The sequence below is a fragment of the Mustela erminea genome, chromosome 11 (assembly GCF_009829155.1).
Source record: "Mustela erminea isolate mMusErm1 chromosome 11, mMusErm1.Pri, whole genome shotgun sequence".
Lineage (NCBI taxonomy): Eukaryota > Metazoa > Chordata > Mammalia > Carnivora > Mustelidae > Mustela > Mustela erminea.
The window spans coordinates 5,785,197-5,813,174 of NC_045624.1; the positions used below are offsets into that span (position 1 = coordinate 5,785,197).

Here is a 27,978-nt window from a genome sequence, read left to right on the forward strand (position 1 = left end):
TCGGTCCTCCTCCTTCCGGAACTGTGATTGGAGACAGCCTCGCCTGCCCGCCCAGGCTGGGCGGGGCTGATCAGTGGAGGCGTTGCCTCCCGCCCAGTGCCGGGGTCAACTCTGGGGTCACCTTACAAGTGTATGACCGGGGCGTCCCTCCGCGGTGGGGTATCCATAGTAACGCCCCAGCCGCTGACCTCGGGGTGTTCTATGGGTGCTGCCGGCGGACTCCAGATATCCTGGGGTCTCCAAGGAGTGTAGAGTGCCGGTCCTAGGGGAGGAAAGGACAAAACTGGGGAATTTTTTCCAAAAGATCTGCACGCTCCTTGTCACCCGCCCCTTTCTCCCAGGCAGGTCAGAGTTCCCGGGGAGGCAGCCACGTGTATTTGGGAAAAAACTACCCTGATGATTCTGATACACGTCCCCTAATTATGATTGAGAACCACTAGTGTGGAAGTCCTGTATAGCTTATAGAGACGCGACCCCAGATCCTTCTCCCCGCACCGCCCCCCCTCCCCCATAGATGCCTTCCTCACTGCAGTCAAGTGACTTGCCTAAGGCTCCCACCGCACAGTTCTGGATCGCTGCTGAGCATTAATTTATTTCTTGTGTGTGATTTTTTTGCATAGCTACAGCCCTCATGGACCGTGATTTCTTTCTGGATAGTGGCTCCTCATTTATCCATACCCCCTTCCCCTCCAAGTGCCTGGCAGAGAAAAGCGCCCCCTCTTTTAAAAAAAGATTTTGTTTATTTATTTGACAGAGAGAGATAAAGGAGAGAGGGAACACAAGCAGGGGGAGTGGGAGAGGGAGAAGCAGGCTTTCTCCTGAGCAGGGAGCCTGATGTGGGACTTGATCCCAGGACCCTTGGGATCATGACCTGAGCTGAAGGAAGATGCTCAATGACTGAGCCACCCAGGTGCCCTGAAAAGTGCCCTTTTTATAATAAATTCACTTGAATTGGGGTGTGATAGGGAGGCTGTCCATTGATGAGTCTGGGCTGGAATTGGGCAGAAGAAGGTGCCAGATTAGCTTGAAGTTAGGCTGGGAGTATGGGAGGGGTCCTAATGTGAGTGTGGTGGAATATTGGGGTGAGTGAGGTTGAGGAGAGATCAGGCAAAGCCTACAAAACTCACCCTGGCAGCTGTCTCGGAGAGATGGGAATTTCCTAGTCCCTCTGCAATGTGGGATTCCATCTTGGGCACTAGGATGCCCCCTCCAGAAGGAGGGAATCTCGTTTTCATAGCTCTGCCTCCTGCAGCTCAGGGATAAAATGATGCAAGCCCTGAGCTACTATAACAATCCCCATCCCTGGAAGGCAGCACAGGAGAAAAACAGGCGTGTCTGGACTCCCATTTTGTGGGCAAGTCCATGATTGCCACCACATTCCTCCAGTGAACGCTCCTGACACACTTTGTTTCTCTATTTCATGGATACTGTCCCCTACAACAGTCCTCAGGCCTGAGCCCCAGAGACCCTGACACCTGGGTGGCTGACTCAGCACCTCAGGAATGGTGTTCAGTAGGACAACTGGTGATTCAGGGCCTCAGGAATGGCGTCGGACATGCCAACAAACTAGCTGCCTCCTCCTCCTGGTGGAAGTGGCAACCAGGAACTCAACTCACCCAGCTCATGCCTGGGTATTAAAATTACCCTTCCAAACCCCGTCCTCCCCCCACCCCCAAGCTGCCCTCTGCTGGTTCAGCCCTGATGCTGCTCAGGGGCCCCCCAAAACTGGATCAGGACTGGGGGTGAGGGTTTTCGGTGTTAAATGGGATGAAGAAAAAAAAAAAAGAAAAGAACACCAAGGAGACTTTTCTGGTGTAAGCTCTCCGAACGGCTTCCCATATCCAGGATAGCTGCCTCTCCGTTCTCCTCTGCCTCCCCCTGCTCAGGTTTCCCCCAGCCTGGCTGCGAGGGCGGGCAGTCTCCCCTGTTGCCTCTGTACCACCGGACACACGGAACACCATCTCTTTTGGTCTTAACGCATTTCTCTGTTGATCTTTGGGGAGTATGTCGGGGGAAGGGAGACAAGATTTTAAGAAATCAAAGATTTAATATCTCGGCCTTATAGTCTTATACTCCTTTCATAGGGGTTCCTTTTTGCTGTGTTATTTTGGCTGCTGCTCTCTGGCCTTGCCTTTAAACCCACTCGAGGTCGGGGAGGGGACAATTGGTGGTCAGTTGGGGGACAGTTCTCTGGTCTGCAGTATCTTTAGCCCCTGCCTCTTCGGCTTACATCCCTCCCAGGCACAGAGGCTTGGCCCTGAGCCAGTTGGCCGCAGATTGCCCTGGAAGGGTTGTGAGTGGTCAGACAGGTGACTGAGAGCTGGGACGCCTGAGGCCTGCCCCAACTGAGTCACTGCGCTGTTGTTGTCACTATCCTTGTTGAAGTCCCTGCTCAGTGCCCCAGACCTCTGTGGAAGCAGCGGCAGAGCCTATCCTTCCAAGCTTTCCAGAGAAGCTAGTGGTGTGATGGTGAGGCGAGTGGGCTGGGGGGGGGGCAGAGGGCGGCTGGGGCGGTGGGGAGACCTGGGGCCTGGATCGGCGCCTCTTCTCCCCATGCCGCTGCCTCCTCTTCCTCCTCCTCCATGTCGGGGGCCTGGCGGAGGGAGGATTTCCATCTTCTCTCTGTCCCCTGCCCCTCACACAAGAAGCTCTCCTTCCTCAGCTCCCCCTCTGGCCCTGGGACCCCCCCGCCCAGCGGTGCAGGCCCCAGGGGCCTCTCAGCCTCGCCACAGTGCCCTCCCCACCCCAACAACACAGGCACAGCCCACGATGACCCCCACCTCTGCTCCCCCCTCTTGGGGCTCTCACTCCGCCCCACCCCTGGCCTCAGTGACTCCCCCTCCCTCACGCCGATGCCCCCAGGACCCTCCTGGGCTGCGGATAGGCCCTCTGATCCCTGAGCAGGATTATGAACGGCTGGAAGACTGTGACCCTGAGGGGTCCCAAGATTCACCCGTCCACGGGGAAGACCAGCAACCCCTGCTCCATGTGCCCGAAGGGCTCCGAGGTAAGTGTGGGTGTGGGGCTGTGAGGGGAGTGTGTTGGGGAGGGACTGGGGCTTCTGAGGGTGTGAACTGGTCACTCAGGGGACAGCCAAGTCCCAGCAGTCTCTCCTCTGTACCCAGGTTCCTGGCACCACATCCAAAATCTGGACAGCTTCTTCACCAAGATATCCTTTGTGCTCGGCCTGGCAACAGTGGCTTGGGGTGGGGGTGAGGGAGGGGGCCGTTCTTGGCAGGGAGGCTCTGAGCATGCTGTTTTGGGGGACTGAGGGAGGGGTTCTCAGGAAAGGGCCCTCACGCTTCAGGTTTATTTCTTGACACACTGCCACGTCTACAGCTATCATCAGAGGAATGGTTTTGCCTGCATTCTGCTGGAGGATGTCTTCCAGTTGGGGTGAGATGCTTGTCCCACCCCTAAGCTCTGCCGTCTTGCTTCCTCAATAGTGCCTGCTTCCGGTCCACCCAGCACAGCCACTCCCCCCAAACCCCAGCAGCCCAGGGGGGCTCCGCAGGGTGTGGAGGACCCCCCAGGGCTGGCCTGGAGGCTGACCACTGTGCTCCTGTCTCCCAGACAATTCGTCTTCATTGTCACCTTCACAACCTTCCTCCTTCGGTGTGTGGATTACAACATCCTCTTTGCCAACCACCTGAACAACCGGACGAGACCTGGGTTGCTCCACAACAAAATAACCTTGGCAGATGCCATCCTGTCCTCCTCCCAGTGTGCCCAGCGGTGAGTGACAGCTGGTTGGGGAGTGGCTGGGGGAGATGAGCAGGCAAGAACCGCCCCCACTCCGGGTCCTTTTGTCCCTTGGACTGAATCAGCAGTTCTTCAGGTTTTGGGTCTTTAATACCTTTAAAGGTACACCTTTAATACACTTGAACTTGATCAGGAACACCCAAGAGCTTTTGTTTATGAGAATCGTATCTATCTATATTTACCTAATTAGAGCTTAAAGCTGAGAATAACTTTACAATCTAAGAGTATAGAAGCACACATTCCATCGGCTGATGACATGGGGTCACACACCTAACCTCTGGAAAGGCCCATTGTATCCTCCCAAAGGAAAGAGCGTGAAAACGGCAGAAAACCTCAGTGTTCTGGAAAAAGTCTGGACCTTGCAGACACCTGTAAGGGCTGATGGACTCCTAGGGCATATACTTCGAGAGCCACTGGTATAGCTAGGTCCCCCTCTCTGTGACTTTTCCATCTCTCCCCAAATCTGGTCTCCCTTTCCATTGGGCCCCCACTTTCCCGCTGCCATCTGTCCCACCCCACACAGGATCCGCTCCAGCCCCCTGCTGGTCTTCCTGCTGATCCTGGCTGCAGCCTTCTGGCTGTTACAGCTGCTTCGCTCGGTCTGCAACCTCTTCAGCTACTGGGACATCCAGGTGTTTTACAGGGAGGCGCTGCACATTCCCCCGGTGAGCTGGGTGGGCTAGGCTGCAGACAAGGTGTGTGTGTGTTGGGGGGTTCTGTTGGGGGCGGGGGATAGGCAGAGACTAGGGGAGGAGCGGGGCCTGGGCAGACAGAAGAACCCAGTGGAAAGCAGGTACGTGCCCAGGCCCTGAGACCACCGCTTAGAAAACATGGTCCTGACCCCAGTGGAATTTTGTTGATTTAGTTAGATTATAGAAGATATTTATAGTCACATGCTTGTGGTTAAAATAGTAGGTATTCAGAGGAAGGGTGGCCATCTGGCTTTACAGGGCAGAAAGAATTTGGGTGAGGCTGGGAAGACTAGGAAATGGGAAGGCATTCCAAGCCCCAGTGCTGGAAGTGGGGCAGCAGTGAGATGGCCCCATGAGCCGGCTGCTGAGTGTCAGGCCCCCTCCGGGATCGCACGCCCCCATCTGGCCTCACTCCCTAATTGCAGTGAGCCGCTGTGGTGACTTGGTCATGCTTGGCCTTCTCTTTCCTCCCCATCTTGTCCATGCTCCTTCTTGTTCTGTTCCCGAGTTCTTTTTTTTAAGACCCAGCTCAAAGGCTACCTTCTGTAGCCAGCTTCCCTTTTCCCCTCAGACATGCAGGACCTTCCGCACAGCTCTCCTGCACAGCCAACGGGAGGGGTTTCAGAAAGCCCCCCGGGCAGAGTGCAGGAAGGATGGAGCGGGCCAGGGGAGCCCAGGTCAGGGAAGGCAAGGGTTAGTCCACTGCTCCTCCAGAAGGCTGCTGATCCTTCTCCTCCTCCCGTATTCCTTCCAGGGGAAGGGGAGAGCCTGGGATGGAGTGGAGAGGCTGGCTCGGAGGGACTTGACTAAGCCGGACTGGGGCAGCTGGGTGAAACTGGGCTAACGTGAGGTTTGCAGATGATTCCCAAGTGAGATCTGACAGCACCCCACCAGACACGGACACAGCCAGTGTCTTAGGCAGGTTATTCTGTTTGCGGGGCGGTATGGGGCTGGGGATGGGGGGGGGACCTCAAAGCACGCTGAGACAAGGAGGTGTCCCGTCCTGTGGTGGCCGGCACCCTAGGGAAGGGGAGAGTTTGCCTTCCCCACAGCCAGTCTGTGCTGTAGGTGAAGAACTTCCGAGCAGAGGGGGAGGGTCCAGACTATCTGCTCTCCGGGAGCTGAGATCAGATATCTGAAGAAGTTAAATGATGAGGTGTCTGTCACTTGACTCATGGCCTCAAGGAGAGGCCGGGGCAGGAGGAACACAGTTCAGAAGAGGATGAAAGGAAGTAAGAAATGTCCTGATTGTTAGCGACAAGGTCAGGGGAGGGCAAGAGAGGGCAGAAAGGGAAAGGTGGCAGGTCTGATGCCTTGAAGGACACCGGCAGAGCGAGGTGGGGAGAAGGCAAATGAGGGCGGTAGCTCCGGTCAAGGTTGAGTGTGGCCATCGCGGTGCCGGGGAATCCAGGTGCCTGGCGCTCAACGATGCCCTCTCCCCAGGAGGAGCTCAGCTCGGTGCCCTGGGCCGAGGTGCAGTCCCGCCTGCTGGCGCTGCAGAAGAGCGGAGGGCTGTGCGTGCAGCCGCGCCCGCTGACCGAGCTCGACGTGCACCACCGGATCCTGCGCTACACCAACTACAAGGTGGCGCTGGCCAACAAGGGCCTGCTGCCCGCCCGCTGCGCGCTGCCCTGGGGCGGCAGTGCCGCCTTCCTCAGCCGCGGCCTGGCGCTCAACGTCGACCTGCTGCTCTTCCGCGGGCCCTTCTCGCTCTTCCGCGGGGGCTGGGAGCTGCCCGACGCCTACAAGCGCAGCGAGCAGCGGGGCGCCCTGGCCGCGCGCTGGCGGCGCACGGTGCTGCTGCTGGCCGCCGTGAACCTGGCGCTGAGCCCGCTGGTGCTGGCCTGGCAGGTGCTGCACGCCTTCTACAGCCACGCGGAGCTGCTGCGGCGCGAGCCGGGGGCGCTGGGGGCGCGCCGCTGGTCCCGCCTGGCCCACCTGCAGCTGCGCCACTTCAACGAGCTGCCGCACGAGCTGCGCGCGCGCCTGGCCCGCGCCTACCGGCCCGCCGCCGCCTTCCTGCGCGCCGCCGCGCCCCCCGCGCCGCTGCTGGCGCTGCTGGCCCGCCAGCTCGTCTTCTTCGCCGGCGCGCTCTTCGCCGCGCTGCTCGTGCTCACCGTCTACGACGAGGACGTGCTGGCCGTGGAGCACGTGCTCACCGCCATGACCGCGCTCGGGGTCACGGCCACCGTGGCCAGGTGCTGGGGAGCTTGTCCGGAGAGGTGGGGGGCCTGCCTCTGACCGGGGACGGAGGGGCGTCTCTCCCGCGAGTCCCTACGCCTCCCGCCGTCGGCGCCGCGCAGCCCTGTCGCGGGTCGGTACGTCCTGACCGCAGGCCCCTTCTCCACCCTCATCCCGCCCTTCAGGTCTTTCATTCCGGAAGAGCAGGGCCGCAGTCGCTCCCCGCAGTTCCTGCTGCAGGCGGCTCTGGCGCACATGCACTACCTCCCGGAGGAGCCCGGCCCCGCGGGCAAGGCCAGCGCTTACCGGCAGATGGCGCGGCTGTTGCAGTACCGAGCGGTGAGGGTCCGGCCCGAAGAGGGGCTGCGGAGACAGCCGTGCAGCCCGCGGGCGCCCTGGAGAGAGCTGGGGACCAACGGGCTCGACTCGCTGGGCTGGCCATCCCGGGAGCCGGGAGGCGTCTGGCTTAGAGGTTCCCGGTCCTCGGCCAGCGGCCCCGGGGATCTCTTGGTCCTGATCGCCAGCGTGGGACCCCTTGGCAACCCCTTCTGAGTCTCATCTTGCTTCCCCAGGTCTCCCTCCTGGAGGAGCTCCTGTCCCCTCTCCTCACTCCGCTGTTTCTGCTCTTCTGGTTCTCCCCTCGTTCTCTGGAGATCATTGACTTTTTTCATCATTTCACTGTGGATGTGGCTGGCGTTGGGGACATCTGTTCCTTTGCCCTCATGGATGTGAAGCGCCACGGGCACCCTCAGGTTAGAGCCCATCCCTGGCTGTGTGGGGTTGTGGGTGGGCAGGGCTGTGCTTGCCTCGCTCAGAGCAGAGCTGGGTTCCATGCCACGCTCATCGTTTGCCACCAGTGACCAGTGAGGAAGCTAGTCACTTCCTCACACCCGAGTGTCTTTATCAGTCAAACAAGGACAGTGACTGTAGCTAAGGCACGGGGCTGCGAGGATTACGGGAGAGGGTGTGTACAGAAGCTGACAGAGCTCTCAGCATATTGTAACTCCAGTACGTGGGAAGCAAGACTGCCGAGAGGGGGAGGTGTGAGCTGGGCGTAGGCTGGGCTGGAAGAAGACAGTCAGGCCAGCCCTGGGGTCCAGTGCACACAGGCTGGGAAGACCCTAAGCCCACGTCCTCCACTCGCGCTGGCTCTGGACCCAGGTCCTGCTTTGCTGCTGTGTTCTTGGGTGATCTTGAGCAAGTCCCCATCGTAGCATCTGGTCTTTGACCCGGGAAGTGGCCGGTGTTTCCTGTACGGCCTACCCCACAAGGCTTCCACCGAAGCTATAAAAGCAGTGTCCACAGCATCTGAATGACTGGCTGATTTTGTTCTCAGTGGCTCTCGGCGGGCCAGACAGAGGCCTCCCTGTCTCAGCGCGCAGAAGATGGAAAGACTGAGCTCTCCCTGATGCGCTTCTCCCTGGCCCACCCACAATGGCGCCCCCCAGGGCACAGCTCCAAGTTCCTGGGGCATCTTCGCGGCAGGGTACAACAAGATGCGGCAGCCTGGGGCGCCACCTCCGTTCGCAGCCCCCCCACACCTGGGGTGCTCAGCGACTCTTCCTCACCTCTGGTGAGTTGCAGCCTGGCCGGCGCTTCTGTCCTGACCACCGCCAGGCCCTCCGGTCCATCTCACTTTCTGTGTTAACCCACTCCCTGGTCTAGCTTGCTCTCAGGCCTTTCCTAGGCCTCCTCTCTCCACTTCTGTCCTCTCTTCTGATGCCCTCTTCTCTTGCTCCCAGCCCGAGGCCTTCCTGGCCAACCTCTTGGGGCAGCCCCTCCTGCCCCCACGGGACCTGAGCCCCACAGCCCCCTGCCCAGCTGCAGCCACAGCCAGCCTCTTGGCCTCCATTTCCCGCCTTGCCCAGGACCCGAGGTTAGAGCAGGGAGGTGGGAGAGGCACAGCAGCAGCGGGGTGGGGGGTGGGGGTGGGGAGAGCTTGTCCTCCCGGAGGAGTCTGCAGGGACCCTGGGAAGGGGAGATCAAGCTGGACTCTCACTGAGAGGTGCAGAGGGGAGGGGCATGTCTTTGGTGCACTGTGTCCTCTTTTCCAGCTGTGTGTCCCCAGGAGGCACTGGGGGCCAGAAGCTGGCCCAGCTTCCAGAACTTGCTTCTGCTGAAATGAGTCTTCATGCCATCTACCTGCACCAGGTGAGCCGAGGGGTGCCAGAAAGAGAAATGTGGGGAGAAAGCAGCTGAATGAAATGGAGATGGGTGTGTGTGTTGCGGGGGTAGAGTGTAAGGAAATACTTGGTAGGAGCTGAAAGAGGAGATCTGAAAAGCCTCTTCCCCTAGTCCAGGGGTTGGGTTTCCCACTGTGGGGCACGAGAGAGCCTGTCGTTCCTTTTCCTTCCATATAGCTCCATCAGCAGCAGCAGCAGGAACTGTGGGGTGAGGCTTCAGCCTCTTCCCTGTCCAGGCCCTGGTCCAGCCCCTCCCAGACACTCTCGCCTGACGAGGAGAAGCCATCCTGGTCAAGTGATGGTGAGGTGGTCAGGGTGTGCAGGGGACAGACCCTGGGGGGACAGTGGGCATCACCACACCAGCCAGCTGATGGCTTTTCTCGCCAGGCTCTAGTCCTGCCTCCAGCCCCAGACAGCAGTGGAGAACCCAGAGGACCCAGAATCTGCTCCCTGGAAGGTTTCAGGAGACCACGGACACCCAGAAGGAGCCTGGTCAGGCCCCTAGCGCTGACTGAGAGGGCTCCTCGGGGTCAGTGTTGTCTAATAGAGTGAGAGGGTAGGGTGGGTGGGAGCTGGGGAATGAACAAAAAATTGGGTGGAGCCACACTTGGAGGGATGGGGGCAGTGGTGGGAATTCAGGGTGATGGGGATGGTCGTCTTTCCAACCTAAACCGCTGAAATGCTTGCCAAGAGCCTTCTCCTCCCCCAGGTTCCCTGGCTTGTCCAGCTATAGGAGATCAGACAAGATGGAGTGGAAGGACATGACGCCGAGCCTTCTTTAGAGAGACCCCCCCACCCCCGCCCCAGACCAGAGGCCTAAGGAGGCTTTAGTTGGGCAGGAGTTGGGGGAGGTTAGTGATGAGCTCACTCCAGAGAGCAGAGAAAGGGTAGGAGAGGAGATGCCAAAAGATCTGGAAACAAGTCTCAGAGATGATCCCCACCTGGAGGGGCTGAGGGGACACCACCCCAGCTAGCTGTTCTTGACCATCTGGCCGGGAAGCAATTGCCAGTTATCCTTAGGGTGGAGGACAGGGCCAAGGTAGAGGCCTAGCTAAATGTAAGGGAAACAGAGAGAGACGGGACCTGATGGCAGTGTGCTCTCCAAGCCAGCCTGGCCTTCAGGGTCCCGCGGGACTTGTGGAGGAGAGCTGTGGGGAATTGTGAGTGGAAAGAGTACGGAGGGCTGATGTTTTTGGAGTTCAGCACTGATGTGACGTCAGAGGAAGTAGGTGTGTCTCCTCTTCCTGCTTGAAACCAGCAGTAAAGGTTGCTCAGGGCTGTGTCGCACATCTTTGTGACCTTAGTCTCTGGCATTCCCACTCCTGGCAGCTGAGGGCTGTACCTGCTTCTCAATCAAGAGTAAAGAAGCAACACCGTGCTCTCTCTGATTGGCTGGAAACCATATTTCTAGAGCGCTGGGTCAGAGTGGAGTATGTAGGCTAGGACCGCCTTCCAAAGAATTACCACGACCTCGATCTGCACAAATTAAAAGACAAAGCTTGTCGTTCTGTAGTTTTAATCGACGGGGCTGGGTTAGGCATCTTAGAAGCTCTCATAACATCTGGTCCTGTCTCTTATGCTGAATCTTCAATAATAAATATTTGAATCATTTAGAGATTAGGTTTCAAGATAAGGTACTCCTGAGAGAGATAAGGGGAATCTAAAACTCACCTAAGGAACACAAAAGGGGTGACAGTTGGCCCTGGGAGAGAGCCTCTGGACCTGGGGCAAGTAAACAGACCTAGAGAGGGACATTTTGCTCATTCCCGGGAATAATCGACTTAGGGCAGACTCCGGACAAAGATGGGAAGGCACCTCGGGAGGGGAGAGGTGGCTGGTCTGGTAACGCCGCCAGGAGAGCGGCAGAGCCGGGGTGGACTGAAGGCTCCTCTTCTGGAACTGGGATGGAAAACGAGGGCTCTCAGGGGCTGGGGGTGTCTGGCCCGGGCGGGTCGAACGCCCAGGGCACTGCGCCCCGCAGATGTCGCTCCTGCAAGGAAAAGCTCTGGGTGCGTATGCGGCTTGTCACCTCCTGGGTGCGCAGTGTGAGCCCGAAAATGTCCTCGTGATAGCGTTGCTGATCCTGCGGGGGAAGAGGGCCAGGACAGAGGTGGGATCCAAGTAGGAGCGGGCCCCGCCCCGGGCATGACCCCGCCCCGGCATGGCCCCGCCTCCCGCACCCGCAGCACGCCGATGACGTCGCCGGCCTCGTCCAGCTCCATGTCGCCCTCCGTCGCTAGGATGCGCTGCACCGTCTGCAGAACGCTGGTTGCCATGGTGACGTCGCCGCACACAAACATGTGGCCCCGCTTGAGGCACAGCACGCGGTGCACCTCAGCAGCCAGCTCCGTCCGCAGGATGTCCTGCACGTAGGTCTGAGGGGAGCCGGGGTTAGGGGCGCGCTCTGGGGGGCTTCGGCGGGTGGGGGTCCGGCCCGGGTGCGAACAGTTTTTACGCGGGCCAGGCGGCGCCTAAGTGCGGGGCGCGGGGTCGGGTCTGGAGAGGTGGAGCCAAGCCAGGGGCGGGGCTAGGGCGAAGGTGAGGGAGCCCGAGAGGCACGCGGGAGGGGCCGAGTGGGGGCGGTTGCCTGATTCCGCGGGCGGGGCAGGAGCCGAGGGGCGGGGCGGAGGGTGCGTCCTAGAGGGTGCGGGGCCGGGCTTGCGCACGCCCCGCCCCCCCCCCCCGGAGCGCCCCTCCGCCCTCCCCGGGTGCCTAGTCTCAGGTTCCTCCCGCTCCCTCAGGGTGTCGCACCTTAGGGCTGTCGGGCTCCCGGGAGAAGGCGGTGAGGACGCGCCCAAAAACTCCGCGCTGCTGGGCATCCTGCACCTCGTCGCGGTAAAGGTGGTCGAGCTGGGAGCATCGGCAGCCGAACACCAAAGTCATGGGGGCGGGCTGCAGGCCTGCGAGCAGCACGGCGGCTTGGGAGCGTCCTCTCCCCGGGCCGCAGCCCTAGCGACACCTCCCGCTGGCTGGCCTCGCCCAGGCGGACAGCCCGTGCCTTTCGAATAGCAACTACCACTCACGGCCGTCTAGCCTCCAAGAGAGGGCAGGATGCTCTCAGAGACCCTGTCTGACTCTGGTTTCCAGAGAGGAGGCTCACAGAAGAGCAGCGCACAGGAGGTGGTGGCTCTTCGGGTGGAATGACCAGTGGTAGCATTGCACTAGAACGTGGGGCTTCTGACTTGGAATTCCAAGTCCTCGGCACCGTCTAACACACAAGTTCGGTGACTCCATCTAGCCCTTTCCCCCACGTCCTCACCTTACACATCATCTGCCTTCCTATCAGTCACAGCCCCCTTTTTTTTAGATTTTCCAGCTGCCTTAAGCCCCTGTGTCCAGCCTGAACATCCTGTGGCTTCGTGAGTCTTGGACACACGTAACTGAACTCTGGCACAGTCCCAAGTACACGCTGGGCATTTCTGCCTTCTGAGTCCCAGCCCCATCCTCTGCAGATTTTCAGGTCCCCTTGTCCTTAACCCAGTCCCCACACCTACTTTGTGTCTGGCTCCAGGAAGCCAGACCAACAGGGCACTGCCCTCCCCTTGGTCTAATAAGCTTCTTTTCACCTCTGTGGCCCATTGCTTGCCCTCTTTCCTACCTGGCTTTTGTCATCTAGTCCCTGTCCCTTTCCCCCTAGGTTGTGTGACTCCCTCCTGCCTTCCATTCATTCCCTGGGCCCCAGTCTCACCTTTGCTGTCAATGTCATGCAGCCGCTCCTGCCAGAATCCCCGGAAGGGGGCAATACCTGTGCCAGGGCCCACTAGGATGCAGGGCAAGGTGGGGTCAGGCGGCAGCCGGAAGGAGGGAGCCCTAGTGGAAGGACACTGTGTCAGGCCCCTGTGCTCTCCCGCCTCCCACATTCTTACCAACGTGGACTGCGGGGACAGCGGAGAACTCAACATTCGTTGGCAAATGGTTGTCAAATGCTCACGACACATTCTAGCTCAGAGTGGGCATGGTGTGTTTATGCAGAGAACTCTACTGCAGGCAGAAACTCCATGGACATGTGTTTCCGGAGGCTGGGTCCAAGGGAATATGATTTAATTTGAACTGAAGAATGTTCTGATATCTCAGTTGGACATTTACAACATACGGGAAGGGAAGGACAGCTTTTGGTTCATAAGGCATTCAATGAGTGTTTATTTTAAATTCTAGCTTTGATGTTGGTATTTGGTTTGTTCAATGGATTGGTACAGTTTGGTATATAGCCTCCTGAATGGGTTCGAGTTACTGGACATAACTGGTGTCTGTCCTGTCCTTAAAATTCTTTTAAGTCCCCACCCCTCCCCCTGCCCGCCCTGAGGCTTTGGGTCCTGGCCGCTGGATGAGGCAAGGCTTTTGAACCCAGCACCAGGGAAGGGTATCCTGCACTCTTTTACTTTCTTTGAGTCCCCAATGATGCTATGGTAACCTTACTCGTTCTCCCTGGACTAAGTGGGGACCTGACCTTGAATAGGGGCACAGTTCCCAAGTGTCACGCCTCCCAGTATCAGATTGACCTGAAGGATGTAGTAAGGGACATAGTTTACCTAAAAGCAGCAGGGCCTGCAGGTCGACTCCCAGCCCTGTCTCTGGGAGCGGAAGCTTTGGGACAGGGCCCTAAGTCCAAATTAGCGGAACACCCAAAGCGTAGTTGAAGTTCCCCATCCTCGTATGTGTTAGGTGGGTCCTCCCTGCTCCCCATCATACCCCTCACCAGAGCTCTCGCCCTCACCTTGTGCTGCCACCTGCCGATTCCTCCATCTGTCCCTGGCCATCCAGGTGGCACTTTGTCCACCCCTGCTGGGACAGACGCTTTCTTTTCCATGCCCCTTCCACCTCCATCCCCTGAAGCCCTCACTTACCCCCTGATGAAGCAGGGTACGGGATCCCCGGCCTTCAGCTGGCTCAGCCACGTGGAGCAGACTCCATAATGAAGGGGGCCCAGTCCGTCTGGGGGTTGCGGAGGAGAGGGTGCCAATGAGGGGCCTGTCCTGGGCTCACCGTGTGGCCCTGGCCCCTGGCCCTCCATCACCTCACCCTGTGTCCTGTATGCTAGCACAGCTACTGTGAGGTGGATCTCTCCTGGGTGGGCGCTGGGCGCCGAGCTGACTGAGTAGTACCGGGGCTGGAGCAGGGGCAGCTGGGTGAGGAGCAGCGGCGCGGGCAGGGCCACCGATGGAAACTGCTCCAGCACCTCCAGCAGCGTGGGGCAGCGGAACCACTTCCACTCCTCGTACCGCCGCGGGTCCTGGCGGGAGCAGGGTGCAAGGGGTTCAGACCCTCCCGACCCCGCCTGCTGACCTCCCCTCTTGACTCGTCCTGAGCCGAGCCTCCTGGGGTCTCTCCCTTCTCAGCTCAGGGTGACAAACATTTCTTGAGCACCGAGAATTCAGAGATGAATTCTGAGACCCAGCGCTGGGCCTTAAAGCCCGGGGTGTGCTAGCCAGATAGATCCCCTTCCCCACCTGGCTCATCCGGCCTCCCGAGCCCCTGCCGCCCGCTGGGGCCGCCCGCACCTGGCTGAGGCTCTCAAGCTCCTGCTGTTCGCTGGACTCTTCGGCCAGGGTGCTGAGCAGTCGAAGGAGTTGAGGACTGGGCGGGGAAGTGATGTCCAGGAAGAAGGTGAGAGCCTGGCGCAGTGTGCATGGGGGCAGCCGGGGGTCCCGAACCCAGCCAGGGGGCGGGCCACCTGGGGGGTGTGATGTACAGGGGAGATCTGAGGAAGGGGCCAGCCAGAACTACAGAGTCTGAGTTGGTCGTTGCTTGGGGGTATCCCGGGACTGACCATGGCTTGTATTTGATCGGAGACCTTGCCCTTGAATGGTGGTGGTGGCGGGCCTGTCTGGGAAGCCCCTGTGTGTGTGTGTTTGGGGGCCCCTGACTGGTTTGGGTTGGTCTGGGTTCTTACTCTAACGCCAGGTATCCACGTGCCAGGAGGTAGACCCGAGGCCAGCTACAGAGCAGGCTAGGCTGTCAGGAGGAGATCTTGGGGGGAGCCCAGAGAGAGGCGGCAGCCTTTTGTGGAGGAGGGGGCGGGTACTGAAAAAGGAGCCATGCTCTGTGGACCCTCTAGCCACAAGGGCAGCCCCACGGGAGGGAGCACAGCCGGCTCTGAGCACAGGCATTACGGCTGTGAGGGGAGGTGGCGGTCCTCTACCAGGTCCTCCACCCTGAGGCCAGGGGGACAGAGCAGGCTGTCACTCATGACCCTGACTGCTCTGCCTTACCGGGGCTGCCCTTCTCCAGCTGCTCCACAGCCACAGGCTCGCCGGGTGGAGGAGGATCCTCAACGCGGCTCAGCAGCGCCTCCACGAGGCCGGGCCGGTTGGGCGGGCAGATGCCTATGTGATCCCCGGGCTGGTACTGTAGCGCCTCCTGGCCTCCGGTGTCTAGGCGCACCAGGATGGTGGCCCGGCTGCGGGTGAGGGGTTGGGGCATTTAGAAGCGGGCAGGGAGAGCATCTGGGGAGCATGCTGGGACAGGGGGAAGGAGAGGCCAGGACAGGGGTGGTGGCGGGGAAGTGGTCCTCCTCACGTGGACTTGCTGCTTTGCAGGTTTTCCACTGAGAGGACCGTAGCCTGGAACATCTTTCTCCTGTGCACGTGGATCAGGCCTGGCGGGAGACTGGGACTGAGCCAGGAGCCCAGCCAGGCTCCTGACAGTGGGTCCTGGGACCCTGGGTGCCCAGAAGGACCAGCAGGGGTCAGGAGGCCGGCCAGAGCCTTACCTGGCAGCAGCTGGAGGCCCTCGGCCTGGGTACTCAGCCGGTACCGCTGGCGCTTCCAGCTCCGTTTGGGGCTGAATATGTCCCGGGCAGCGGCCTTGGCATCCTCTCCCACGCAGAAAGTCTCACAGGAGGCCTGAGGGGCCAGGGAGTGAGGGCTGAGGGCCTCCAGCCCCCAGGGAGGGCCGGAGCAGTGGGGGGCTCAGGAGGCTGAGGCAGGAGGTTGAGCTGGGCTGTGGGGTCCCCAGTGGCCCCCTTCTCTTCCTGGGACGGTGGGAGTATGTGTGTGGGGTGCCCAGGAGCGGGAGGCGCCCTTCCGAGGCCCCCTCCTGTGGCCGAGCCTGGCAGTGTCTGTTCGTCGTCCCATTTCGTGGCTTGGCCAGTGCACTAGCTCTCCCTTTGCACGTTTTCACTTGTGTCACACCCCCTGGTTCCTTAATCCGGTGTTACTCTCAGGGAGCGCGGTGCTTGGCCCACGGTAGCACTCGGAGCTGTGTTCAAATTCTGACTCCTCTACTCACCTTCCACGTGCCTCACTGGCCCCTCTTTCCGCCTCGCTAGGTCCCGGGGAGGATGAAATGAGATGCTTTATGTAAAAGCCCCCGGAGTGGGACACCAGGTTTGGATGACTGTGGGAGGGGTCTCAGGCTGCTCTGTCCTTCTTGCTTTGCTCACTAGGGCTGGAGGGCTGCGGGGCAGGCCCCCCGGGAGGGTGCAGCTCCTATCCGTCTCTCCGTTCAGGTAGGAGTCCTGCAGACGGCAGGCTGCTTGGGCCGGGCTTGAAACCCAGGGCTCACCCGTGATTGGTTGCTCCTTCTCCCAACACGGATCACCAGTCCTGCTAATCTTTCTTTTGTGTGCGTAAGGTCTTATATCTCTTCCTTCCTTCCTCGGCCCCCTCCCTTCCTTCCTACCCTCTGGTTCGTTCAGCGTCTTCCTGCTTCTAGTTGGACGTTTCTCTCATTGACCCTGCATCTCTAAAGCCATATCCCTAAAACTTCGCCTTTCTCTTCTTTCCTCGCTTCCAGTCGCTTCCTTTTATCTTGTTTTCCTTCTTACTCTCCTTCTCCTGGTCTGAGCCTATGTATTTCTTCAGCTTCACTTGCTCCTCCCCAGCAAAGGCTCCACCTGCTGCAGCTTCCTCCCCCACCCCCAGCGGGCCTCCTTGCCCGTCCCCACTGGGCCCCATCAAGCCAGACCCGCTCAGTTCAAGCCTGGGAACCCTGGATGGGCCAGCAGTGCCCTGCGGGGGCATCGGGACAGGGAAAAGGGGTCTGTTCACCTCTAGACATAATCCCCAGACCAGGCAGAGCCACCTCTGGGGGAAGCCCAGCTCTGGGACCCACCCCTCCTTGCACTCCCCTGAGCTAGGACACCAACTGTCCAGGCACCATCGCAAGCCTGTCTGGCCTCTGACTTCCTGTAGGTTCTCTGCTGGCCTCAGCTGCAGCCCTCACCTCTGTCCAGCCTTCTCTTGGGCCTTCCCCTCTCCCTCCAACCTGCCTGCCTTACATGCTGTCCCCCTAGACTCCCACTCAGGGACCCCGTCTGTGCCTGGATGAAGCCCTGCCTGCTCTCCTCCGCCTGGGCCAGGGCGCCTCCCGTGTTGTTAGGGCCGCGTCATCCCCGCTGCAGACAGAGCCAGAAGCGCTGGCTGCACAGGGGCGGAATGAGGACAGATTTGGGAAGGAACAGGATGGGAGCAGAGGACCAGAGTCAGGGCAGCCGCAAGGCGTCCAGCCTCACTATTACATGTCTCGGGGAGGGCTGGGGGTGGGAGTGAGCCAGAATCAGGGTGGGAGGGAAGCCTGGGTCCCACGTCTGAACAGGTCCAGGGGCTCACCTGGAAGGCGGCCTGGGCCCAGCCACGGAAGGCCTCCTCCTGGCCGCACAGCTCATCTCCCTGGCCCAGCTGCAGTAGCCGCTCCCCGCCCAGCTCTTCCAGCCGTGTGTCCACCGCACGAGCAAAGGCGCAGAAGTGGGGGTATGCCCGGGAGCCCAGCCCGAACACACAGAACCTGGGGTTCAGGGGGCCGTCACCGGAGCCCACGCCTGTCCCCGCCCCATGTGTGCCCAGGCAGCTTCCCCTGCTTCCCGTGCCTCCCCACCCTGCAGCTCCCACACCTGAGGGTCCCCAGGGCCCCTGCGCTGTCTGTGTTACTGGACTCCTTTCTCTTCCGCCTCCAAGAGGACACCAGCGGGTCTGAGCAGGAGACGCTGTTGAAGCGGATTTTGTAACTCCTAGCAAGAGAAGACAAAGACGGGGCTGTCACAGAGAACTGGGAGCCTGGCACAGGTCCAGGCACAGTGCGGGGGTCTCTGGGGTCTCTATATCGGGGATAGGAAAGACCCTGCCCTTGAACTTGGCTTTGTTGCCCGGGGACCTCTGTGCCTTCAGGCCCCACATTGCCTCCGTTCCCCTCTCGGAAGGGGACTGCAGGACTGATGAGCCCTCAGGGTCCTGGGGACTGTGAGTGGCGAGGTCACAAGGAAGGAGGGCATCCTGAGGGGTAACGGGGGTCCCGGCCTCCTCACATCTGTCCTCCAGCTTGTCGGAGGCACGGAGAGAGAACACTGCAGCCTTCCTTTCCTCAGTGTCTCCAGATGCCTCACCGCCCTCCCCCCGCTCCCCGCAGGCTCCCAGCGGCGCTCACTTGTGCTGTTCTGGCCGAGGAGAGCTGTTGTAGGGGCCCGACATCTCCATCAGGGCCGCCGCAAAACTCTGGGGAGGGGAAGTGTTGGTATCACAGTTAGTTTTTTTAAAATTTCAAACCACACAGAACTTTAAAACGGCAGTCGGCTGATCCTTATTGCTTGTAAATTCTGATTTTTTTTTGTTTTGAAAATTTTAAAACCGGTATTGGCTTTTTGAAAAACATGATAGCACCCTAAAGGAATAAAAGAGAAAAATCGACCCTTACCTTTCCTCCAGTCCTCATCCCAAGGCATGTGCCCTGTGGACAGGTGTTTAACTTCCCAGATATGTCTGGTTATACTTCCATATCGATCTGCATTTATAGTTTTTCCAAAAAGTAGAAATGGGGCCACACCATACTTACCTGCTCTTTCCTCAGTAACCAATCATGGACCTCCTTCCAGGTCAACACACCAAGACTGACCTTCTTTTGAATGGCTGCCAGGTGTCCCCACATTTGCAGGGAGCACGTGTGGGAGACTTTCGTGTGACTCAGGATATCTGGGCGGTGTGTGATCACTGCTCAAACCCTTGTATATATACGTGCCCGCCTCCTCTTTTGTGTGTTTCGGGAGGGTAGTCCTCGCAAGGGGTGTTTCTGATTCAGAATTAAAGGCAGGATGAGGCGAGTGGTCAGACTGCCCACAGCAAGAGGAGTGCTCTTTGCTCCCTCCTGCTAACACTACATGTGGCCAGTCCTTAATGTTTCAGCCAGCTCCACAGGTGGAAGATAGCCCTCTGTCTCCCTGCATTGCCTCCGTTGCTAGTCGGTGGCACCAGCCTCTTCCAGGGGGCTGAGCCATGTCCTGTGCTGCCGCGAAGATAGCTAAGAGCTACGCGGAACAGCTTTGCACAGCAAAACCCCACATGGGGCAAGCCCAGCACACCCCAGTGACGGCTGCAGGTGCATTTGGGTGGTGGGGCTTTAAGGTCACCATGATTAGTGTGTACTACCTTTATTTTATTTTTTTTCTGAATTTATTTTTTTTTGAACCTTTTGTTGAAGTGTAATACGTTCAGAAAAACACACATATCATAAATGTACAGCTTTCTAGATTTTTCACAAATGGAACCTGCCTGTGTCATCAGCATCCTCTCAGGAAATGTCGCTAGAACCCTAGAATTCAGCTTCAGACCCCTCCCAGTTCCCCGTCCCACTCTGGGGATCACCCTCTCCCAATTAAAACACCATGGATTCCTTTTGCCCATTTCTGAACTTAATACAGAGCGAACCCCACAGTCCAATTCTGTCGTGCTTGGCTTCTTTCCCTCTCCCTTCTGTTTTCAGATTCATCTCTGTCCTGTGGTTGTGATCCATTCACCCTCACTGCTGCACAGAATTTGAATAGAGCACAATGTGTTTGTCGGGTCTGCTGTGGACAGTCATTGGAATTGTTTCCAGTCTGGGGCTCTTATGAACCACGCTGCTGTAAACATTCTTGTTAGTGACTTTGGTGAATATACCCCATTTTCTGTGGGCCGCATTCCTAGGTTTGCTCCATTTAAAAAAAAAAAATGAGGTGAAATTTACAGACACTGAAATGCACAGAACTTAGAGGTGCAGTTCAATCCCTGTGGCTGTCTGGCAGTTTTTTGTTTTTTTGTTTTTGTCTTTTTTGAAGTTAAAGATACATCTACCTGATGACCGAGCAATTCTACTCCTAGGTATTTATTCAAGAGAAATGAAAACATAAGCCCACAAAAGCCTTGCCTAAGAATGTTCATAACAGCTTTATTCATAATAGCCCAACCCTGGAAACGGCCCAAGCGTCCGTCAGCAGGAGAACGGAGAAACACACGGCGGGTTCACACAGTGAACACGGCTTGCCACTCGGCAGTAAAAAGGAGCAAGGCACCGAATTGCTCACCGTGAGATGAGTCTCAGGCGCGGGTCGAGTCTCTCTGTGTGCTCCCCTTTTTGTGACATCCCAGAGTGGGCGAAACTGACCTGGCTGGCGGAAGGCATGGACTGGGAAGGGGCTGGCTGGGGGCACTGACAAGGGGACGTCCAAAGGCACTGACAAGGAGCCTGGGGAGTGGACGTGTTCTCTGTCTTCCTAGGGTGGTGGGTCACGTGGGTGTAAATATCACTTTTATACTAACAAAGTAACGGATTCTAATTATTCTTTAAAAGGCAGATGAGAAGGAGAGCTGAAAGGGGCCAAACCGTGGTGGAGGGGGGAGGCTTGCCTCAGGCCTCTGCTTTGGGCTGCTGGAGACCAGTACCTAGTGCTCCAGGGACGTTTATCACCCGGAAGCTGCAACAGCCAAGGGCACGAGCAGTGATTGTCACCGCGGTGGCCCGGGGCAGAGAAGCTGGGAAGATAATGGCTGATACTAGTGTTCGTGGTGGCACTCTAGTTTGTTTCTTTAAAGATTTGTGCAGAAAGTGAAGTTGCCTAATCTGCTGACGTCTGAGCAGTGCTCTGTTCTTTCGTTGAGGAAAGAGGAAAAGGGAAAGCTGAAATTGAGTAGTAACTGGGGTATCGCTGTTTTTCTAACTCGTCAGTGCTTGAGAGCAGTCTGACCTCGCTGGCCAGCCAAGTGCCTTCCACATATTAAATACTTGCATGGATAATGGAAATGACCCGGGGACACACTGAAGCAGGTGTGTGTGGGGGTGGGGCTGGAGTCGGGCTCGTGCAGGCTCTCGGGTCCCAGTGGAATGTCTATACTCACACTCTGGGGGACTCTCAAGGCATCTCCACTCTCCATGGTGGAAGTGGGGTTCCTGCCCAGCCACCCCATTTTGAATCTCCCCTCATTTCCAGTGGCCTCTTTCCTGCTAGGCCTTACCTCTCCATTCTCTGGGGGGTCACCATTCCCAAATGTACTGGTTACCACCAACACCAGCGTCTCATGCTCAAGGGACACCACATCATACTCATCCATGCACAGGACCTGTGGAGGAGGGGAAGACCGATGTCCCAGGGACTTGGCATCTGCTGTCCTGGCAGGGCACAGTTCAGACCCTGACTCAGGCCCGGACTCAATGCCTGAATCCATCTGGATCCTGGGCTCCCTCCGGGGCTCTGACTTGTGACCCTCTTCTGTCCTCCAGGGCATATCTGAAGATACGGATGGGCCCCTTCCCCCTTCCCTGATCCCCACTCCTCTGGGCTTAGCCCTACCCGGGGGTCGAAAGCCTTCCGGAAGAGTCTCCCCAGCTGCTGTGCGTAGCTCTGGGCCCGGCCAGTCTCGGAGCCATACAGGATGGTCGCCTTCACTCGCTTTGCCATCACGGTGCCCATGAGCGAGGCTGAGATCTTCACCGCACTGCGGGCGAGGGCTGGGTCAGGGTGGTCCCAGGCACACTGAGCCAGGGCTGCCTCAGGTGCATGGCCAAGCAAGGTCTTGGGGCCCTGAGTAGTGGCTGTGTGGGGGGTGGGGGCCTTCCCACTGCTACAGCTGGTCCCTTGGGTGTGGGGGAGGGGTGGCGCTCCTAGGGCACCTACTTGGCCACTTCCTTAAAGGTCTTCTTCCTGGTGATGCCGGTACCCTTGGATCCACTCCCCTTCCATGGGTCTGGCTGCAGGGGAGCGACGGGGGGAGTGGAGGAAGAGATAAGTAAAACATTTGGAGGCCCCTGGGGGCTGCTTCGTTAGAGCTGGCCACAGTGGGCGAGAGCCAGCGGGGTGGGCACCTGATAGCGGAAGGCAGGGGACAGGACGTAGTTGACCATCTCCTGATGGAAGACAGGGGTGAGGCTGCCAGAGATGGGGGGCACGATCCAGGCCCAATCGGCAGGGCAGCCCCCCCTAGCCTTCTGCTCGTTCTCCAGGTGCTTCATGAAGGAGGCGGTGGCAGCGTGGTGGTCCACAATGGTCACTTTGGCCAGCTGGGGTTGGGGAGGCAGGGGCTTAGACGGCACCCTGGGTCCCCCCACATCTGACACAGGCTGTGTCCCCCCCCACCATGCCGTCATCCCTGGCTGCAGCCCACGTGACATGCCTAAAACTCAGCGGCTGCTCTGGTCTCCCGTGACTGTCTGTCCGGCCCCTGGACCAGAACATCCTAAACTCTGGCCGGGTTCTCAGCCGGTGTGAGTTTGTTCAAATGACAATGCTCAACGGGCCTTCAGTCCTGCTGCTGGGGTTTCCAGAATCCAGGGGTCCCACACATCACAATACCCACCCTGCCCTGGGGCCTGCATTACAAGCATGCCCCACGCAACAGGGCTCCGAGCACACACTACCCCCATACTTTGGCACCTGGAAGTCTAGGCACCGTGTCCCCGGAAGTGTGGGCCTGGGGGTGCCCCGTGGACCGTGGTACTCCTTCCAGCTACCTCCAGCTCCTGCCTCCCCACCCCCAACCCTGGTCTCTAAGTGCCTCCCTCTCTCCCTGCAGCAGCCCCTCCCCTCCTGGCCAGTCTGGGCCTGTATACCTGGTAACTGTGCAGCACGGCCAAGTTGATTTCCACTGCTGCCTTGTCTTTCCACAGGGATGAGGTTGTCCTGGTGTCCAAGTCCATGCAGACCGCCACATCCTGGAGGCGGGGGCGCATGGCATTGGTAGGGACAGGGTTGGGGGGAGTGGACGGAGTGTCTGGAACTCATGAGTAGAAGGAGTGCGGGTGTGTAGGGGGCCATCGAGAGAGGCCTGACTGCTTCGTTTGGAGCCAGCTCAGGCTCTTGCCTGCCAGGCACCCCTGAGCAGAGACGGACTCTGGGCCCGTTACTTCTCGGCCCTGGATCTTAACTTCTCGTCTCTAAAATCATTGTTTTGTAAGATCTGCCTTGAGAATCTGAGGAAAGCTCTAGAGTTATAGATCCCAGAAAAATAACAGTGTGTTTGTACCAATGCACGTACACTCCTTTGCCCCCGATTTGCGGTTCTGGAGCGCTCCAAAATTCTAGTGTGGGAGGCAGCCTGGACCCCGCTCAGGTTCTCCCAATGGCTGACAGTGTGGGGACCTATTTGGGAGTCAAAGGCTCCAGCCCAGAGCGGGACGCCTCCCCTTCCCGGCCTGCGCGTCCTCACCTCCAGGATGTTATATCGGTGAGGGTCACACAGGTTCCGCGCGCCGATCTCCGTGCTCATGTACCAGCCGCTGAAAGGGGCCGCGGGGAACTCCAGGCCCCCGATCTCCAGCAGCATGTTACTCACCGCTGGGAGGGCGTACCAGCGCAGGCCCAGGGCCGCAAACCACTCCAGCCTGAGGGGTTTCGGGGGGGATTAGGCTGCCTGCGGGGCCTGGCCGGCCTGGCCACACCCAGGCCGCCCGTCCTCCATCTGACCCAGTCCCCCTCATGCTCACGTGGGGTGCTCCAGGGGCACCTCGAGGACCAGCTCGGGGGGCAGAGCAAAGAGCTCTGGGGGCTCATCCGGGGCCTGGAGCAGGAGTGGCAGCACGTCAAAGCGGCCGTTTCCTGGGGTCCAGCCATGCTGGATGCAGAGCTGCAGGGAGCAGGGCCAGAGGTGGGTCTGAGAGCCCCACCTCCTGCCCTCCTCCGGGACCCCCTTCATTGGCATCTCCCTCCTTCATCTCTGGGTACCCCCTCCCTGCTTCACTGGCTGCTCTCTGGCTGGAGCCCCGCGCCTCTGCCAGAGCCCTCATTGGCCGGCCTCCCCCTGCTCCGCGTCTCTGTGCCCACCTCGGTGATCTCCACGTTGGCTGGGTCCCCCCGCACTGAGCCATCCTGCTGCCTGTAGCCCGCGTAGCGCACCAGCTGGCTGTTCCAGATTCGGAAGTCTCCCCGGCCTGGGGCGCGCTGGGGGAACACTGTGATGGCTGAGCTGACACACGGGAATGACAGCTGTCAGAGCCGTACCTTCACGGCCGCCAAGGGAGGGGTGGCATCTGGCCCAGTGTAGGGCGCACTCACCGGAGGTTGCCCCGGTTGGTGGCATACTTGATGTGGTTGCAGATGTAGGTGAACATCTCCTGGGCTGAGCTGCAGTCCCGGGCATCAAACACCTGAGCCAGCCGGGCGGGGGAGACGGGGAGGGGAGAAGGACGGGGCTCCTGAGTCTCAGCTCTAGGAGTAGGTAAGGAGGCAGGGGAGGGAGGAGCTAACTAGTCTGCAGCCTCCAAAGGCTGCCGGGGCCACTTGTCATGGTTCTTTCTCCTCCGGGAAGCCTGCCTCCCTGACCATCTGCACCCATCATGACCCACTCTTTCCTGCCCTGCACCCCACACACCCAGTGCAGCCTGGTCTGCTGCTCCTCTCCTGGCTGGGACCTCTCCCAACTCCTGCAGAAGCTGCCTCAGTACCCGATACGGAAGAGAGACCTAGTCTCTGCCAAACTGGTGGTTGGGGAAGGGCACCAAGTGACAGGGAGGCCATCTGGGGGTGTGGGTGGTGAGTCCCCCATTACCCACGAGCTCAAGCAGAGGAGGTGACCCCAGCCAGTCAGCAGACTCTCCTCGAGCATGCTGCTGATGGCACGGTGCTCGGCCGCGTGAGGGGGCTGTCCGGGGAGTCTGCCCATCCTGATGTTCTGAGGTTGGGAGAAGCCCCCTTGACTGGCTGAGTGGGGCTGCCAGCAGGAAGTCGGGAGTCCCTTACCTACTTGTGTTAGTGACAGAAGCAAGGGGTTGGCAGTGGCTGGCCTGGTGCCAAGGGAGGGATGTAGCCGTGAGTGGGATCCAGTATGGAAGCTCTGATGGGTTCAAGGTTGAGCTAGAGCTTTGAACAACTTCAAGGGGATGCAAGGGTCAGACAGGGTCGTTCTCTTATGGGAGACTCCTTTGGGATTTCCCGAGCATGTGGCTTTATTCCAAATTCTTTGATGGCCAGTTACCGCTAAGGAGGCCAAGGGCATGGAGTGAGTTCCCCTGTGGTCAGCTTGCTTCTCCTGGTTCTTAGGCCGGTGCAGTGGTGGGAATGCGACGGAGGGCGGGAGGCCAAGGTGCTGGAGGACTGGGCTGGACAAGTGAGACCCACAGGGAAGAAGCAGCGAGGGGCCCTTCCCGAAGAATGTTTCTGTTGCTCAGACAATACCCACCCCCGGATTACTGCCCAGCCTTCCTCACTGCCTCAGTGTGTTTGGCTGTTTCTCTCCACAGCCAGCCACAGCATGGCTATGGGGCTTAACAACCAGGCATTAGCAGGTGGACTGAGGGCACCTGAGGGGTACTGGTCTCTAGTAGAATGGGCGTGGATCTCCCCACTGCTTGGGACTCCCCAGGGAAGCCTCAGGAGTTGCCCTTACTGCTCCTTTCCCTTTTTCTCTTCCCCAGTCCCTATCCTAGGTGCTTGCTGGCCAGCCCCACCTGCAGCTTCCCCCACTGGATCCGGCCCACGCAGCGGGGTGCGTTGCGCCAGGCCTGCTTGGCCCCGAACACCAGCTCGCTCTCCCGGAGCTGGTAGGTGCCCGTGGCTGCCACCTCGGCTTCCACCTCCTGAAGCCTCTGCTCATGGGCCTGGGAGCCGCTCCTGTTGCCAAGAGGGGAGCAGAAGAAGGTCACATGGAGGGGAGAGCTTCGCCAAGCTCTGTGTGGCTGCTGGTGGGGAGCTGGTGGGTGCTGGTGTCGGGGTGGGGGAAGGCAGTGGGTCCTGGGGAAGGTGAACTTCCTCTCGAGAGCTAGGCACAGGGCCCCAGGTCAGTGGACAAGGGTGTTCTGAGGGCGTCCAGGCGTGGCCTCACCTCTTGATGGAGCTGTAGTACTGGTTGATGAAGTCCCTGGCCTGACTCAGCAGCTGCTCCGTGGGTTGGGGGTCCCGAGATGGCCGACTCTGCAGTTTCCGCGGGAACACCAGCGAGCCCAGGCAGCGTCGGGGGGTGCAGGGCCCATCCTGGGTTCGGGTGGAGGGCAGAGGCAGAGAGAGCAGGGAGCACCGAGCGAGGTCGGGAGCAGGTCAGGGTGCAGAGGCAGGGTGGGGGCCCAGAGGGGAGGTGGGTCTGGGCAGGTGTGGGTTTGGGGCTGGGACCGGAGATTGGGGTGAGGTAGGGCTGGGCTGTGGCAGGACTTGGGACAAGGGCTGGAGGCTAGGAGTCATCAGGGTCCCCTGTGTGTCCCTTAGTTCTTCTGGCTCTTCCCAGGGTCTCTTTGAATTCAGGCGGGGGGACTGGCCTTAGCCGACCCTGAAATGGCTTTTGGGGGGGCTCCCGGGCTTACCTGCTGTGACTGGGCACTCAGGGTATCGTAGGTGATGCTCCCCACCTCCCAGTTCTTCACTCGAGGGAACTTGGGCCCGTCCGGGGGCCGGGTGAGTGGGGGGCTGCTGGGACCAGGGGAGGGGTCACGGGAGAGGAGTGTGTTTCCTTCTGGATGCGCCCCGAGAGGCTCCTCTGGCCACATCAGTCACCCTAGGGACTTATTGCTCGCCTGCCTCCCGCTTCCTTACGCGTCCTCCGTCAGCCCTCACCGCCACGTTGGGGGTAGACAATATTGGTGCCCTCATTTACAGACGAGGGGCCCGAGGTCAGAAAAGGTAGGAAGCTTGCCAGAGGCCCCATGGGCAGAACTGGTCCTTCAAAACCCGGGCCTGCCTGTCCCTTGTGTCGCCAGAGCCTGAGCTGCCCAGGGCAGCAGCGGTGAGCTCCTGAGCTCCGGACCTAAGGAGGGGTCCTCATCCCTGTTCAGGGCCCACCTCTCCTCTGCTGGACACAGGGTGTCCCAACCCCGGAGTTGTGACGAACCCTGCCATGAGGGGGATGGAGCCCGTGGCCGCACTGAGGGAAGCCCCCGCAGGGATTCCTCAGCCCAGATTTCCCTCCCGACTCATACTGCTCCGGACGGTAAGCGGTAAGCGTCGTGTGAAGGGAAGCCTCAGGACCTTATCACTTCCTCCCAGAGGCTGAGGCCTGCTGTGCGGAGGAAGGGAGGGCCTCGGGCCTCGGGTGCGCCTGTGCAAAGCCTTCCCCGCGGAGCTGCCTCCAGCCCCCCGCCTCCCTGCCCGGCTGGGCACCCCACCTGGCCTCCGGCTGCCCTTTCTCTCTTTTGAGGGCTGAGGATGCCAGGTAAGTTTGGGGCTTGATGGGCACCAGGAGGTGGGGCCTGTTTGTCTTTTTAGCCTCCCACCCCAAGGGCCTGAGTCTCCTGGGTCAGCGCTCTCCCCGTTGTGGGGCGGGTCTTCTCACCCTCCTGTGACTATCCTCCCCAGCCCCTTTTCTTCTGTTAGATAATCGTCAGTATTTGTTGAAGGCTCGCTGTGAGCTAGCAGCTTACAGCAGTCCCATGGAGTATCACTGCCATGTTCTTACCGTATATACACGAAGGCTCAGAGAGGTTAAGCGACTTGTTGAAAGTCAAACAGCTCTTGGCCACAGAGCGGCATTCAGCCCCGTTCAACCGACTCCCTTTACCTCCTGCTTTGCTGGCCCTGATCCTGGTCTCTTACTGAGCCCCCTTGCTTGTCCTGTTCTGTCGGTACTGGTAGCCCTCTTGAGTGGGTGACCCAGCCCTCTTGGCTGGGCTACCGGCTCCAGCCCTTCCCAGCCCAGGGCTCCGGGGCCGGACACCCTCCCTCCTGCCCTCTGCTTCTAGCCACCAGGTCCTTTACCTGCAGTCTGGTGCGGGTGGGGGCGCGGGCGCGGGTGCCCTGCTGGGCTCAGAGGAGGTGGGGGAGGCCGGACCCTGCTTGCCGCACAGCCCCAGGCCCAGGCCCAGCCCCAGGCCACAGGGGGGCCCGGGCTCCTGGCCCACACTCTTCAAGTTGCCCATGTTCAGCCTTGCCTCAGCTCTGGCCCTCCCAGCAGAGCCCAGGCCTTTTCCTTAGGAAGGGGAGGGGGCAGTGGGAGGGGGCTCTCCGCTGCTGGCCCTTGCCCCGCCCCTGCCCCACACACAATGGGACAGGAACAAGGCAGGCT

The 27,978-nt window shown here is 59.6% G+C and overlaps 3 protein-coding genes across 7 annotated transcripts in view; 2 read left to right on the top strand and 1 right to left on the bottom strand.

The window, feature by feature from the left end:
* The first annotated feature begins 1,969 nt into the window (after positions 1 to 1,969).
* On the top strand, positions 1,970 to 10,305 carry ATG9B (autophagy related 9B). 3 transcript variants are annotated; one of them, XM_032304677.1, is made up of 15 exons: positions 2,083 to 2,469; positions 2,863 to 3,007; positions 3,126 to 3,169; positions 3,332 to 3,396; positions 3,574 to 3,735; positions 4,286 to 4,427; positions 5,898 to 6,652; positions 6,821 to 6,974; positions 7,208 to 7,387; positions 7,972 to 8,208; positions 8,378 to 8,511; positions 8,690 to 8,786; positions 8,996 to 9,119; positions 9,206 to 9,347; positions 9,528 to 10,305. In XM_032304677.1, the coding sequence occupies exons 1-14, from the start codon at positions 2,467 to 2,469 to the stop codon at positions 9,331 to 9,333; spliced, it is 2,370 nt and encodes a 789-aa protein (XP_032160568.1). In that variant the 5' UTR covers positions 2,083 to 2,466; the 3' UTR covers positions 9,334 to 9,347; positions 9,528 to 10,305. The 3 variants fall into 3 exon arrangements, with proteins under 3 accessions (XP_032160570.1, XP_032160567.1, XP_032160568.1); XM_032304676.1 differs by having other exon boundaries at positions 1,974 to 3,007; XM_032304679.1 differs by lacking the exons at positions 8,378 to 8,511; positions 9,206 to 9,347; positions 9,528 to 10,305 and having other exon boundaries at positions 1,970 to 3,007; positions 8,996 to 9,112.
* NOS3 (nitric oxide synthase 3) lies at positions 10,296 to 27,926 on the bottom strand. 2 transcript variants are annotated; one of them, XM_032304659.1, is made up of 26 exons: positions 27,672 to 27,926; positions 26,285 to 26,390; positions 25,813 to 25,961; positions 25,439 to 25,601; positions 24,048 to 24,139; positions 23,817 to 23,958; positions 23,480 to 23,619; positions 23,203 to 23,377; positions 22,607 to 22,708; positions 21,863 to 22,057; positions 21,675 to 21,748; positions 21,351 to 21,495; positions 21,016 to 21,120; positions 18,179 to 18,246; positions 17,649 to 17,765; positions 17,368 to 17,542; positions 15,528 to 15,660; positions 15,335 to 15,413; positions 15,028 to 15,215; positions 14,317 to 14,489; positions 13,838 to 14,048; positions 13,663 to 13,750; positions 12,507 to 12,628; positions 11,570 to 11,718; positions 10,999 to 11,193; positions 10,296 to 10,901 (listed from the first exon to the last, which is right to left on the bottom strand). In XM_032304659.1, exons 1-26 carry the CDS (start codon positions 27,830 to 27,832, stop codon positions 10,740 to 10,742), a joined length of 3,609 nt encoding a protein of 1,202 aa, XP_032160550.1. In that variant the 5' UTR covers positions 27,833 to 27,926; the 3' UTR covers positions 10,296 to 10,739. The 2 variants fall into 2 exon arrangements, with proteins under 2 accessions (XP_032160550.1, XP_032160551.1); XM_032304660.1 differs by having other exon boundaries at positions 26,285 to 26,387; positions 27,672 to 27,925.
* The window catches only part of KCNH2 (potassium voltage-gated channel subfamily H member 2), a 61,644-nt gene continuing 44,781 nt past the window's right edge, over positions 11,116 to 27,978 (top strand). Inside the window, exon 1 of one of the 2 annotated variants that reach the window (XM_032304665.1) lies at positions 11,116 to 11,187. The gene's annotated coding sequence lies outside the window, so the exon portion shown is untranslated. Of the gene's footprint in view, positions 11,192 to 27,978 lie in introns of both variants that reach the window. The other variant, XM_032304670.1, reaches the window with a different exon arrangement.